Source organism: Euwallacea fornicatus, chromosome 2 (assembly GCF_040115645.1).
Source record: "Euwallacea fornicatus isolate EFF26 chromosome 2, ASM4011564v1, whole genome shotgun sequence".
NCBI lineage: Eukaryota > Metazoa > Arthropoda > Insecta > Coleoptera > Curculionidae > Euwallacea > Euwallacea fornicatus.
In genome coordinates this window covers 2230814-2243966 of record NC_089542.1, presented here as the reverse complement: position 1 = coordinate 2243966, position 13153 = coordinate 2230814, and the positions used below count along the sequence as shown (strand labels likewise).

The 13153-nt window shown below is 39.0% G+C and overlaps 3 protein-coding genes across 3 annotated transcripts; 1 reads left to right on the top strand and 2 right to left on the bottom strand.

Moving 5' to 3' along the window:
• Positions 1–288: 288 nt before the first annotated feature.
• Sps1 (inactive selenide, water dikinase) lies at positions 289–4647 on the top strand. The gene is made up of 3 exons (XM_066299758.1): positions 289–976; positions 2927–3331; positions 3736–4647. The coding sequence occupies exons 1-3, from the start codon at positions 674–676 to the stop codon at positions 4246–4248; spliced, it is 1221 nt and encodes a 406-aa protein (XP_066155855.1). The 5' UTR covers positions 289–673; the 3' UTR covers positions 4249–4647.
• A 536-nt stretch (positions 4648–5183) lies between these two features.
• On the bottom strand, positions 5184–10553 carry SIDL (SIDL trafficking protein particle complex subunit 10). Its single transcript, XM_066299688.1, has 16 exons — positions 10320–10553; positions 10044–10261; positions 9799–9985; positions 9545–9747; positions 9207–9482; positions 8505–8711; positions 8266–8451; positions 7660–8217; positions 7413–7610; positions 7091–7354; positions 6870–7035; positions 6600–6814; positions 6081–6239; positions 5826–6030; positions 5659–5775; positions 5184–5607 (listed from the first exon to the last, which is right to left on the bottom strand). The coding sequence occupies exons 1-16, from the start codon at positions 10390–10392 to the stop codon at positions 5477–5479; spliced, it is 3363 nt and encodes a 1120-aa protein (XP_066155785.1). The 5' UTR covers positions 10393–10553; the 3' UTR covers positions 5184–5476.
• A 1574-nt stretch (positions 10554–12127) lies between these two features.
• On the bottom strand, positions 12128–13066 carry LOC136348700 (uncharacterized protein C15orf61 homolog). Its single transcript, XM_066299783.1, has 3 exons — positions 12846–13066; positions 12604–12787; positions 12128–12288 (listed from the first exon to the last, which is right to left on the bottom strand). The coding sequence occupies exons 1-3, from the start codon at positions 12969–12971 to the stop codon at positions 12161–12163; spliced, it is 438 nt and encodes a 145-aa protein (XP_066155880.1). The 5' UTR covers positions 12972–13066; the 3' UTR covers positions 12128–12160.
• Between the last annotated feature and the right edge of the window lie 87 nt (positions 13067–13153).

Genomic DNA, 13153 nt, shown 5'->3' with positions numbered 1-13153 from the left:
TCCGCTTCCAATGTCCAGACACTGCTGCCAAGTGGCAGATTTCCTAAAACATGGAGAATTTACAAGAAAATTCTTTTGGTCTTTATGGAATTTCTTCTCTTTAAGGAACAATAATTAAGAGGTTTTTAATAATATATGTCACACAGTAATTAGATTAACAAATTTCATTACACAATATAAGGTAATTACTAGCATTTTTAGGAGAAACTGTCTTGAAAATATGTAATAGGCCTGGTGAAGGTGGCAACGCGGCATATGAATTACTATTCGTTCAGCTTTATAGTTTATGTACATTTATGCGGGGTTTTGATCGAGTTGGCCCTTGTTTTGAGGTTTTATTATTGGTTTTGTGTAATAATTTGACTCAAGTAAGATAATTTGGGGTTGTTAAGTCTCAATATGTCTATGTAAAACGTGCACAAAATGCGTCTAGGAACATTCTGGAAGAATCATTGGCAACCTGCGTTCAATAATCCGGACCAATCACAGTTGTTTCCTGGTGATGCACACGCGCCTAAGCGTCATTTTGCCGTGTTGTAAGAAATTGCAGTGGTAACGTACGCCATTTTGTAAGCGTCGGCTTCGTTCGAGTGTGGTTCTCGCGCCAAGTCAGCGTTTTTAACACGGTAGTACGAGCTGAAATCGCGTTTGGAGACGAAAACAAAACGCCGGTATGGGTGACTATCAAGTTTCCGGGGTCCAGCAAGACGCACTGGGCGCTGTGCAGCTGGAACTGGGCGGAAATCCAAACGCTCTAGCCCTTCGCCGACCGTTCGACCCCTTAGCACACGACCTGGAGGCCAGCTTTAGACTGACCAGGTTCGCCGATTTGAAGGGCCGCGGCTGCAAGGTGCCCCAAGAGGTGCTCAACAAGTTGGTGGAGGGTCTCCAGCAGGACTACAACAGCGGAGGCGAGCATGAGCACCATTTTATGCATATGGCCATTCCACGCATTGGGATCGGCCTTGATTGTTCGGTAAGCCGGTTGCCATTGTTGTTTTGTTTTTGTTTTTTTTATTTGTTTGCCTGTCAAACGTGCATGGTTAAGGATGCTCATGCCAGGGGAGTCCCGAGAAATCAAATTTTTTAGGTTAGTTTTGTTGACATAGCTCCTGAGACAAATAAAAGAACTAAAACATAAAAAACAACACAGCATGTTCAAGATGAGGATAAACTGTATAAGAATCTCCAAATAGATTAAAAAAGTACATTCAGGATAAGATAGATCTTTTCTTGGTGCTTTTCATAACCAATTTGGGGATGTATAATGCAATATCATGTATAATGGTTGTGTCAAAGGAGCGAATTTTTATAAATAACGCTTAAAAAGATGCAGTTGTAAGTTCTAACATATGTCAGTAAAAATTTCATAGTACAAAAGAGTACCATAAATATCTTATGGTAAAAGCTACTGATGAAGCTACAAATAATTTTGACAAAGTCAAAAGGTTTAAACATGATTGTATTATTATGTTGTTTTACAACATTTCTATAGTTGTCTGAATTATGTATAACCATAAATATCCTCAAAGAAGATAACCTAATAGATCTGCCTTTATGGTTCTTTCAAATTTTATCCATCAGCTAATAAGATAAATGGTGTACTTTGAAATATTTATTTAACAGATACTGAAAGTGACATTAACATTTTTTTAATTACCTAATTAAAAATAAGCATAATTTATTAAAAACTTCAATGTTGTTGTTGAGCTAGTAGAAGTTAGAATGTGAACGTTAATCACAGATATCATAGAAATTTAATTTGAAACCTTTTGAAACTCAAGAGATAAAGAAAATTAGAGTGATAAGGGGAAAACCTCATAATTTACACATCTGTTCAATCCTTAACATTTAAAACTCATAGTCATAAAATTGCTCAACACTGTATGAAATTATGCCTTTTAGCAGTAATGACCCTAATTATATGAATTCAGTCAAAGTCGGACAACTTTAAACTTTCAGGTTTAAGGGAATTTATATGCTATTATCAGCATTACTATTCTTTATTCCACTAGCAATGTTTTGCGATGATCACGAAAGTAGATATGAGAAGATATTTCAAGGCTCCCTTTTAGAAAATGAAAACTGATAAAAAAATTAATGTTGTTGTAGCATTCCTAGAATCTTATGCCATATATAAAATGGTTCTCCATCAATGAAAAAACACTATTCTTGTACTGCCGGTGTGGACTCCCCTGACGCCCTAAATATGACTCATAAACTTGAATTGATTATCAATGAAACAGCTTCAAAGATTTAACAGACTCTGCTCTCAATACTGCTGTCATCCAAGCTTATAAAATACGACGCAGATCATTGCTTAAATTTCAGAATATCCATCATAACAACATCTTTAAGTAACTCAAGTTGACTGTGGGACCATAAGGTAGTTGCATCATTAGTGAAAATTCTAGTATCCCCAAATGCCCATCAAGGCCAGTTCATTTATATATGTGTAAAAAGAACAATATGGGTCCCAAATAAGTGGCCTGAGGAACACCATATAGCACAGTAAGTGCCCTCAAAATTTTATCTTCTGTCTTAACTATCTGGGTCACATCCAAAAGAAATAAGAGAACAAATACTGTTCCCAAACACCATATTTTTAAATTATCCTTAATATACAACTACACAAAATTAAGCATGTTTTTCTGCCTCCCTCAAGAGACAAATCTGTAAGTAATGTAACTTTGAACAGAAGACACATCATATACATATTTGCATTTACTCCTGAGACTTACGTTCAGATAAGTGCAAAGGCATGTTTGATAGTGTGTATTTCTTGTAATAATTCTTCAAAAAGTATTTAAACTTGCTATGAAATTTTAAGTACTTGAGGCACTGAGATCTTGTTAGTGGTTTACAAATGTTTTATCAGATTTTCATTATTAGTTATTTTTGATAATGTTCTTTGTATTACTTTCAGGTCACCCCTCTACGGCATGGAGGATTGGTCCTCGTGCAAACCACCGATTTCTTTTACCCGCTGGTGGATGACCCTTATATGATGGGCAAAATTGCATGTGCCAATGTATTGAGCGATTTATATGCCATGGGAGTCACAGAATGCGATAATATGCTGATGTTATTAGGAGTGAGCACCAAAATGACAGAGAAGGAGCGGGACGTGGTGATTCCCCTCATAATGCGAGGGTTCAAGGACTCAGCTTTGGAGGCAGGTACTACTGTCACTGGAGGACAAACAGTTGTCAATCCTTGGTGTACAATTGGAGGGGTGGCCTCCACAGTTGCCCAGCCGAATGAGTATATTGTGCCAGATAATGCGGTTGTTGGAGATGTGTTGGTGTTGACGAAGCCTTTGGGAACACAGGTGAGTAGATACGCCTCTTATGATTATTATACATCAATATGTGCTTGATTTTTGTGACACTAAAGTTCGTAGCGAAGGGAAAATGGTCGCTGGCTTTTTTTTTTAATAAGTATAGGGAGATATTTAAAAATCGTCTCGATTTGAACTCACTTGTCATAAGTTTATAAGAAACTGGCAATACGTTTATGTTCTTTAAACGAAATTAAATCTTATTTGATTGTTATGTTATAATTTATAAAATCAAAATTATCACTTTTAATTTTATAAAATCTGAGCGGAAGCAATGTGTCCCCAAGTTCAATAATAACTAAAATCTTTCACACAATACAAAAAGAGCACCCTGAACTTTTAAACCGTATATCTGATGCTCCTTTTATTGGCAATAGTGAATTTTTCTTTTTAAGGTGGCAGTCAACGCTCACCAATGGCTGGACCAGCCTGAACGCTGGAACCGGATAAAACTGGTCGTCAGCGAAGAAGATGTGCGCAAAGCCTACCACCGTGCCATGGACTCCATGGCACGACTTAACCGCATCGCTAGTCGCCTGATGCACAAATATAACGCGCACGGCGCCACCGACGTGACAGGCTTCGGCCTCTTGGGTCATGCCCAAACACTCGCCTCACACCAGAAAAACGAGGTGTCTTTCGTCATTCACAACTTGCCGGTAATAGCCAAAATGGCAGCCGTCGCAAAGGCATGCGGAAACATGTTCCAACTGCTCCAAGGTCATTCGGCGGAGACCTCCGGGGGATTGTTGATTTGCTTGCCACGGGAACAAGCCGCCGCCTACTGCAAAGACATCGAGAAACAGGAGGGTTATCAGGCGTGGATTATCGGCATCGTTGAAAAGGGCAACAGGACTGCGCGGATCATCGATAAGCCACGGGTTATCGAGGTGCCTGCCAAAGAGTAACCTCTGAGATTGATAGACTCGCAATTGTTTTTTTTTGGAGCGTGACAGTGGTGAGCGCGTCCGATTGACTGATGAGCCGTTTCGCGTTTCGTTTTTTCAACGGTTATTTCGTCATGAATTAGGCATTTATTTCGTAATCGATAATAATGTACATTTTCCTCGATCGAAAGCCTTAATTTTTCACAAGTTTCTATTACTACTTATCCATTTCTATTAATTTCTAGTTGACTGTATGGCGAAATGTATGTATTTTATCAATTAATTTTCCAGCACAGAGTATCAGTTTCATCTCGAAGATCGCGTCTGTATTAGCTTGTAGTGGTATTTTGTAAAGTAATAATTTGTATGTTCCCGCAACGTAACTTCAAAGACAGAAATATATCCTATTTTTATTTGGTCTATTGGTGCTATTTTTGCGCAGGTGCTGCTCGTCTGTTATTGTTCAAAACATACTTTTCAGTCGGAGATGCACCGTCAAGTAAGTTCGAAAGATCCTGCTCGGTGAAGTGTATTGGTTTTGTAGAACACTTGTAGGCGATGGTGGCGACACTTAATGAAACAGCGTCTTGGTTTCCAACAAATGGAATGATTAAAGACAAATTCGAGCCTAACTGGGTTCAAGTTACTACGTATCCGCAATTACTATACCTTACTACGGTCATTGCCTTTGGGAATTGTCAATATGTATGTGTGCGAAAGATTATATATGAAAAATGTGTTGAACTCATTATGTATTAATTACAATGAATTGAAAACCAAAGGGCTCGTTCTACTTTTTGCATTCTTCGGACATGCAAATAAATTATGAGAAAAAATACAACTATTTGTCACAAAAATATTGTCGCAGTGTAGCCTTCCGATTCCAGATCTTATATTTCGTATTTTTTAACTTTATACAAAGCAAATTCCACATTAGAGAAGGAAAACAATAGCAATAACAAACAATAAATACCATTTATTAAAGAAATATTTACATGAATATACAAGGCGTTTCAAAAAAACTGCAACGAGAATAAAAAAAATAAAACTTGAGTTTTGGGTCATAACAACTGAATACAAGGTAGTTGTGATGTGTTCTTACAGAGAGAAAACCATTTAAATCTTAAATAATATCGCACGGTATGTTTATACATTATAATTCTGATCCTAGTATCCCCGCACCCAAAGAAATTTTGCTGACTGGAAATGGCACGACACCCTTTTCGGTTAAAAATCTCAATATCGCCAATTAAGAAGCGTTCAGATCCGCTGAAGAAGCCGCTGCTATCACGTGCAACTGCTTTCCTTTGCTTTTATTGAACACCTGCCCAGAACTGAACGGTTCCAACTTAGGATGCACCTCGCTTTTGCCGCCTTTCTCTGAAATTATCAAGTTTTTATTAACCGAATACAGTATTGAGAGAAACTGACCGGTATTTGAAGGCTCTGCCGGAATGTATTTGGAAATGCGTACCAAAGGGAGAGGTAAAAAGCCGCTGGTTAGTGGCATGACATCCAAGATTACTCGCTGCACCAATGCATCTTCATCTGGAATCTAACATTAATTCGGTTTGAGAGTAACAAGGGAAGGTTATTACCGGCCACGCGGTTGAAAGAGATAACCCCTGCAGTTCTTCCGCAGACAGCCCAAACACTCTGCTCGGCCAATACCTCGTACATCACCTCGTCCCCTACAGGTGCGGCGCGATTCGTTATGGAAAGGTGCAAATGGCAGACTACACCCACGCGACAGAATTCGTTGCCTTTGGCTGGATCCACAGACGCATCCAGCACATACAAAGTCTACGAGAAAACCATGGAAACAAGAGTCATATGAATGAGAAAAAAATTACCTTGAAGTCCGCAATGTCAAAATTATATTGATACGGCTTATAAAGGTCCACTTCGTGTAACCTATATTCAACCCCAAATTCAGCCTTGACAGAATTACAGGCAGAAGAAATATGAGCTAATTCCCATAGAAACGAATAGCTTAAACCATTAGAAATTATCTGCAAAAGATTTTTAATGTAAAGACTTGTATCCGAGTCATCCACAATGACCACAGTAATGATTTTGACATAGGTCTAATGTTGTTGACACGACGCGCAATAGAGCTATTGAAATTGTTGTTGGGAGCAACATCACTGTTAGTTTCGACGAATATAATAATTTCTAGGGATGTCAATTATCAAAATGGTTGCATAGAAATCCGAAGAAACTATAGTCAACATACTCGGTAAAGACGAGTTTACGATGGTATCTGATAACTTCGCTTAAACACGATTTTCAAGAACAATATCGAAAATAACGTCTAACTTGACGTATGTCAAATTCATCAAGCATAGAGAAAACACTTTGAACATACGCACCAGACTAGAATCACAGTGTTTGGCCGTAACGAGGACGTCTTTGATACCCAGTTGCGGTCGGCGGACTATCAGGTTATCGACGCAGTGACCGACTACGTTAACCTGAATGAATTTTCGGTCATCCACAGTATAGAGGCGCCACGTGGTGGACAAAGGCGACGAGAAGTTGAGCGGTACCATTACCGGTTTGGAAAGCCATGGCACGTGAATGGTAACTACCGGATTTTATTGTTTTATGAATATCAAGAAAAAAAAAAGAGAATCAAGAACCTTGATGATCCTTTGTAAGTAAGTCGGCCCAGACCCTCAAAACTATCCTAGTGCTGGAGAACATAGGCCTGTCCCCTACTTCAATTTCTACGCTACTGGTCAGCACCGCCTTCGAGGCCACTTGCATCGTCAACCCCGGCGAACTGGTCAGCTTAATCTTGGCTCTCTGTGAAAAGAAAATTTTGTCCGTGAATCAAAAAAATTGCAAAATGACAACTCACCGGATCAATCGGATAGCTCCCAATAGTGAGTATCAAATTCATCCTCTGCTCGATGCCGGACAACAGAGGAGCAGCTTGTTTGTACAATCTAACCGAAGGTCCCACCTCTTTAATCTCCACCACCAAACGAGGGTTAAGTTCGGTCAACACGAACCTGAGTTTATCAGTAAGGTGAACTGCCACCGAAGCCAGTGAGAACTGGCCTGTTTCTGTCGCTTTTCGGCTCAGTTTGATGACGTTCAGACCGGGAGTGAGCAGCAAAGGCTTTAAATTAAATATTGTATTACGAAATGTGATTAGTCAAAGAGCAAGAGGTATGTACCAACGTGTCCACTTCTAAGGATAGGCTAAAATCAGTCTTGTAGTGTTGCTGATGGTGAGTGGGGGCGCTGCTGTCTTTACGCAATAGTTGCGTGAACTTCGCGGCGATGCTTGATGTTGCCAGCTGTTTGTCCTGCTTGTAGTCCAGTGTGCGCTTGATTTTCAATTTTTGCATGATCGGGTCAGGACATTTAAAATCCTGCGCGGGAGAGAAATTACATCAAGCCACGCTAGATGAACACACGAACCATTTTATTCAAAATTTTTCCAGTACAGTAGCACACGTTGCTCTTGGCCTTATCTTCTTTCTCGAGAGCGACGGTCAATAGCTCACACAAAATTTCTCTTGGAAAATTGGACTCAAGTGTGAGTTCGACTTCGACATTGCAGCCCTGCATGGCAACCGCGTCACTCACCAGCCGCAGAGTATTAATTTTGATTATATGCCCGAAAGGCACTTCCAGTGGTTTATCCAGTTTGTCTAGGGATTTGATCAACTCGTCGAAGTACGTCCACCTAATTAAAGTATCCATTTCCAATGCAGCACTGACCGCTGCACATGCTTTGATGTACTTGCGCACATCATTTGCGGTACGATGACATTCAGCCAGATTAAGCTGTGTCTGCGCCGCCAACTCATGCCAGCCGTCGCTCTCAAATGTGCGCACTGCGTCTCCTAAAAAGGCGGCCGACTTTTGCGTCTCTCCCAGCAAAAGGTAGAAACTTGCCACTTGTTGACCGACAATGCGCGCCATCCTCAAGCGCCCTACATGCTTGTAGGTGCCCATGGCCAATTCCGCCAATTCCTAGAACAATATATTACTTCACTACAGCCAATAGATCGAAAACATTACCAAATAAGTTTTGACAAACACGTCCTGTGAGCAAAGTGCCTCCTTAAGCTTATCCGTAGGGGAGGGTTGCTCAGGAGGGCCCGGGTTATCTCTCATTCCGGCGGACAAGCCTACAACAATGTGTAGTTGTTCGGAAGTGGGCCGTCCCTGCGGCATCAGGCCACACAGTTCCCCTAAACAGCGCAGCTAGAACGTAAAATGACAAACAAAACGTCAAATGTAAGAAAGGCGGCCCTCACTTTTTGACTCGTATACTCCCAGAGGGCAGCAGTGTGTAGGGAGTACTCTTCAACCTGATCAGCTTGATTGAATTTATCACATATTTGCAATACCTCAAGGCCAGCTAAAAATAACCAACACCAAACAGCCCCAGGAGGCGCCGTGATCTCTAGTACAGTCAGCTCTCTAACACAAGTGTGTAAGAATGGGAGACACCGGGACGCCATCTTGAAATACAAGCGTCAAATAGCAACAAATTGATGAGAATATGTTGTCGACATTGTCGTTGAGAGCAACATCACTGTCAACTGTCCAATTAGAAAATGGGAATGCATCTTCTCAGAACCGAGAGATAAAATATCATTGGTTATTTTTCGTTCTTATGCAGTTATGGTTACGGTTAACAGGTGGGAAATTCAAGTATCCGCAAAAATGCGGCAATATGATCACCTTTTTAAGCTGTTTTTGTTTTATTATGACGTACTGATACGACTGTCCAAATTTACCATTTTGAACTGTAATTAGAAATACATACAAAAAGAAAACACTCACTATCCAAATTAAAGTAGTTTCATGCAGCCATATCTGTTAAAACTATCTCTCAAGAATTTTAAAATCAGATATCAAAATGATTTTCATGAACATCGTCTTTGTTGATGTCAATTAACACAATAGTTACTCAGAACGTCTCTTGTTAAAATAGTTTATAGCAATGTATTTACCTCCCAAACCTTGTTTACAAGCAACAGCATTTGAGCTTGTCGGGCGAATATATATGCTCGAAATTCCAGCAAAGACGGACTCTCCTCAAGCACAGTGGAGGTCAGCCGCAGTCCCTGCCATTTCTCAAGAGGGTGTTGAAACTGGCTCAACCATTTTGAGTTGTTGCAGGTGATGCAGTTCGCCACAAATTGCGAAAAGAGGGCGTCAAGTTCATCATATTGGACTAGAGCTTCATCACTGAGGCCTAGCATTTCCAATACTTGAGCTAATTCTTCCTGTGAAGTTAGTTTCAATTTAAATTTGAGTGCTGAAAATAAAAGGATAAAGGGGAACATACTTGCAATAGGAAATATTTCATGAAGTTCCATCCCGGCTCATTGCGTCTCTCCCTTTGCTGCCTTACATGGTCTTCAAGACGAGTTATGGCTCTAGCATAAGCAACTAAAAGTAGATGGCGCAGCCTGGCGACTAGACCCCGCCATGACTCCGCGCTTTTGTTTTCTGATTTGCCTGGATTTATTACAGAGATGCATCTATCACCTAAAAGATCTGGAAAATTATCACTAAAGAACTTTAGCCAGGATACTGCACCTTGTTTTACAGCAAAATCGGCTCGAATTTTATCTAGAACTGTAGTCCTTGGGATGAGTTGCTTGCTTCTCTTCCCATCATAGTTTTCAACCACAACAATGAGCCAATCAGGAATTTCCCGAGAGGCCAATTCTCTAAGCCAATTTTCAATATCTTCTCTAATGGAGGCTTTGTAGGTATCCACATCCTAACATATTAAGAATATATAATGAGACATATACAATGTGAGACATGGACCAACTAACATTGCATTCAGTCCAATAAACATGAAACAAAGGTTGTCGTATCAAGTCCCATTGACCAGGTTTGGGCAAGGAGACAGGACTGAAGGGCACAAAATTGGCCCCAATATGGACATTCTTCACAGGTCGACCTAATGAACGTCTCCATTCACACACATCCTTTGGAAGAGCATTGGTCAAGTTTTCTTCAATAGTCGAAAAGACCTCCAACTCGCCTGCACCTAATAACAAATGCGGGGTATCTAAACTAGCCCTAATTTGGATGAAATGTCGACCTACATGTTACAATAGGACGTCTGTCGATGCCCGCTTGAGAGAGACTTTTCGAGTCCTCTTCCAAGGCGCCATTCATCTTCAGGTGGTTGCTCGTTAACCGGGAGGCGTCAGCGGTCTCATTGTACTCGAAAACGGCGGTATTTAGTTACGGGAGGTACGTAATTCATTGAAAAGTGTTTACTTAAAAAATGCCAAATATTTTGCTTATTAACTTTTTATTGACGTTTCTTAGATCGGCAAATTGACAATTATCAGCTGATTGTCATGTCAGATTTTAATTTAAATTAACTTTTGTAGGATGAGTGCGTCACTGGGAATAAATTACGCTACTCGGTATGCTATGATTGATACATATTTAAAATTTGTACTACTGCTAGCAGGTTATTTTTTTACATATTCTAGCTTTATTAGCATATTTTCACAGTATAATTAAATTGAAATGACTGAGACGGTTTAGACATAGTCTGAAATTTTTGGTTATTTAGCATATATTTATGAACTTGTGATAATATACCAGGTATACCGGTATGAAGTGAGCGTCAGGATATAAATGTCTCGATATAGGGTATTTGTTGTAAACAAACCTTTTCTTTTGTTTGCTTGGTTGGTATGCAAACTGACAAACATATTTAGTACAAATCAATTCCTTGAACAAATAACAATATATTATTTCATTGTGCCAAAAATGTCGAATTTTGTACCACAAAATGATGATTTGCGGAAAGCATTAATTTTTTGCTTTCATTTGAAGAAAAGTGCTTCAGAGTCTCATCGAATGCTTGTCGAGGCATATGGTGATTATGCTTTATCAGAAGCAACATGCAAAAGATGGTTTCAACGATTCAGAAATAACAATTTTGATGTGCAAAATGAAGAACGCGGCAGACCACCAAAAAAGTTTGAAGACGCCGAACTGCAATCAATATTGGATGAAGATGACACTTTAAGTCAAAAACAAATAGCAGAAATTTTAAATGTTGCACAACAAACAATTTCTGATCGTTTAAAAGCTATGGGAAGGATTCAAAAGTGTGGAAAATGGGTGCCGCATGAATTGAATGAAAGACAGATAGAAAACTGAAAAAACACCTGTGAAATTTTGATTCAAAGGCATGAAAGAAAATCAGTTTTGCATCGAATTGCTACTGGAGATGGAAAATGGATTTATTTTCAAAATCCTAAACGGAAAAAATCATGGGTTGATTCAGGATAACCATCAACATTGACTGCAAAACCTGATCGATTCGGCAAGAAGGCAATGCTGTGTGTTTGGTGGGATCATAAAGGTAGGTGCATCATGAGATTTTAAAACCTGGTGAAACAGTTAATACTGTTTGTTACCAACAACAATTGATTAATATAAACAATGAATTGATCGAAAAACGATCAGAATAGGCCAGAAGACACGGGAAGGTAATTTTACTCTGTGACAATGCACCTGCACACAGAGCAACACCTGTTCAGGATACCATCAAAACACTTGGCTGGGAGTTGCTACCCCATCCGCTGTATTCACCCGACTTGGCTCCTTTGGACTACCATTTGTTTTCATTGATGGGACATACATTGGTTGAGCAGCACTTTGATTCCTACGAAGAAGTAAAAAATTGGGTGTCTAATTGGTTTGATGCTAAAGAGGCACATTTCTATTGGCGTGTATCCATAAATTGCCAGAAAGGTGGTCAAAATGTGTAGAAAGCAATGGTCAATATTTTGAATACATTTTTTTTTTCCTTGTTAAAATTGGTGTTTTATTTTCACAAAATAGAGCTCATTTCATACCGGTAGACCTGGTAAAGTCAAACAAAATAAAGCGTTTCTTCTGTATTTACAATTTCTATTATCTAATACAAAGAACCTTTGTTCTCAGGATACAAGAAGTAAATAGAGATATCTCCTTTATCTGTGTGCACAATCTCTTTATGCTTAATCAAAAATATAGCTGCTATACCATAGGCTAAACAGGGTAACCCTAAAAATGGCCCATATTAGGATCAAATTATTAATGTGCTGTTAACTGCAAGCTAAATTTGATAAAATTCATTGTATTATTTGTTTCTATGGTAATTAATTAAAGTTTAACTCAAGGGTGCATTAGCTATGTAACCCTTAATTAATGGCTGCTTAGTTGTTAATATGATTATAGCAAAAATGTTTTAAATATTAAAATAATCTTTAAATTTGTTAATCAACTGATTAATTTTTCCAACATACTTTCAAAAATTCCTTACATGCTCCTTAGAATAATTAATGATTTTTTATCTTACCAACCTACATAAAGGCTTACCTAAATTTATAACTTTAATCACCCTAAAGAACTGATCCTCTAAACTCAAATCCTGCTCCTTTTTCTTGGAACAATGATATTTAATATATGGATAACAGCCTGTCCTGAGAATGTGATAATTTGAATTCCCTACTTTCCAGTTAAAGTGGGAATTGCCCCATTGATCGTCATTGATGCTGCTATACTAAAATGGGGCTGGGGACGCTTAGTCTGGTTGAAAAAGTTGGTTGGATATACCTTACTTTAACAAAGTATGAAGTCCAAGGGGGCTCTTGACACTGTCTTAGGTAGCTTGATAGGACTTCTGAGGAGGTTGGAAGGAGCAGCTTTTGAGGGCCTATTAGCGATTTGTAAACTCTGGATAACATTTTATTTTCATTAAACTCTTTTACTTTAAATATAGTTAATAATTTTATTGTTTACATAATATACGTCAGCTGTTTTTGTTTACGATAAATTCTGGGTTATGTTGTTTTTATGAGGTTTGTCAGACATATCTCGTTTGTCTCACTAATGCTAAATTTTTCGGTTAGACAAAGACAGAATACAA

What these genes read in the sequence shown, in the direction of transcription:
- Sps1 (XM_066299758.1), top strand. Translation starts at nt 674, where the DNA reads ATGGGTGACTATCAAGTTTCCGGGGTCCAGCAAGACGCACTGGGCGCT. An exon ending in GGATCGGCCTTGATTGTTCG is followed by an intron (nt 977 to 2,926) that starts GTAAGCCGGTTG and finishes TATTACTTTCAG; the next exon opens with GTCACCCCTCTACGGCATGG. An exon ending in CGAAGCCTTTGGGAACACAG is followed by an intron (nt 3,332 to 3,735) that starts GTGAGTAGATAC and finishes TTTCTTTTTAAG; the next exon opens with GTGGCAGTCAACGCTCACCA.
- SIDL (XM_066299688.1), bottom strand. Translation starts at nt 10,392, where the DNA reads ATGAATGGCGCCTTGGAAGAGGACTCGAAAAGTCTCTCTCAAGCGGGC. An exon ending in CAGACGTCCTATTGTAACAT is followed by an intron (nt 10,262 to 10,319) that starts GTAGGTCGACAT and finishes ATTTGTTATTAG; the next exon opens with GTGCAGGCGAGTTGGAGGTC. An exon ending in GGCAGAGCCTTCAAATACCG is followed by an intron (nt 5,608 to 5,658) that starts GTCAGTTTCTCT and finishes TGATAATTTCAG; the next exon opens with AGAAAGGCGGCAAAAGCGAG.
- LOC136348700 (XM_066299783.1), bottom strand. Translation starts at nt 12,971, where the DNA reads ATGTTATCCAGAGTTTACAAATCGCTAATAGGCCCTCAAAAGCTGCTC. An exon ending in GGACTTCATACTTTGTTAAA is followed by an intron (nt 12,788 to 12,845) that starts GTAAGGTATATC and finishes GCCCCATTTTAG; the next exon opens with TATAGCAGCATCAATGACGA. An exon ending in GATTAAAGTTATAAATTTAG is followed by an intron (nt 12,289 to 12,603) that starts GTAAGCCTTTAT and finishes GGCCATTTTTAG; the next exon opens with GGTTACCCTGTTTAGCCTAT.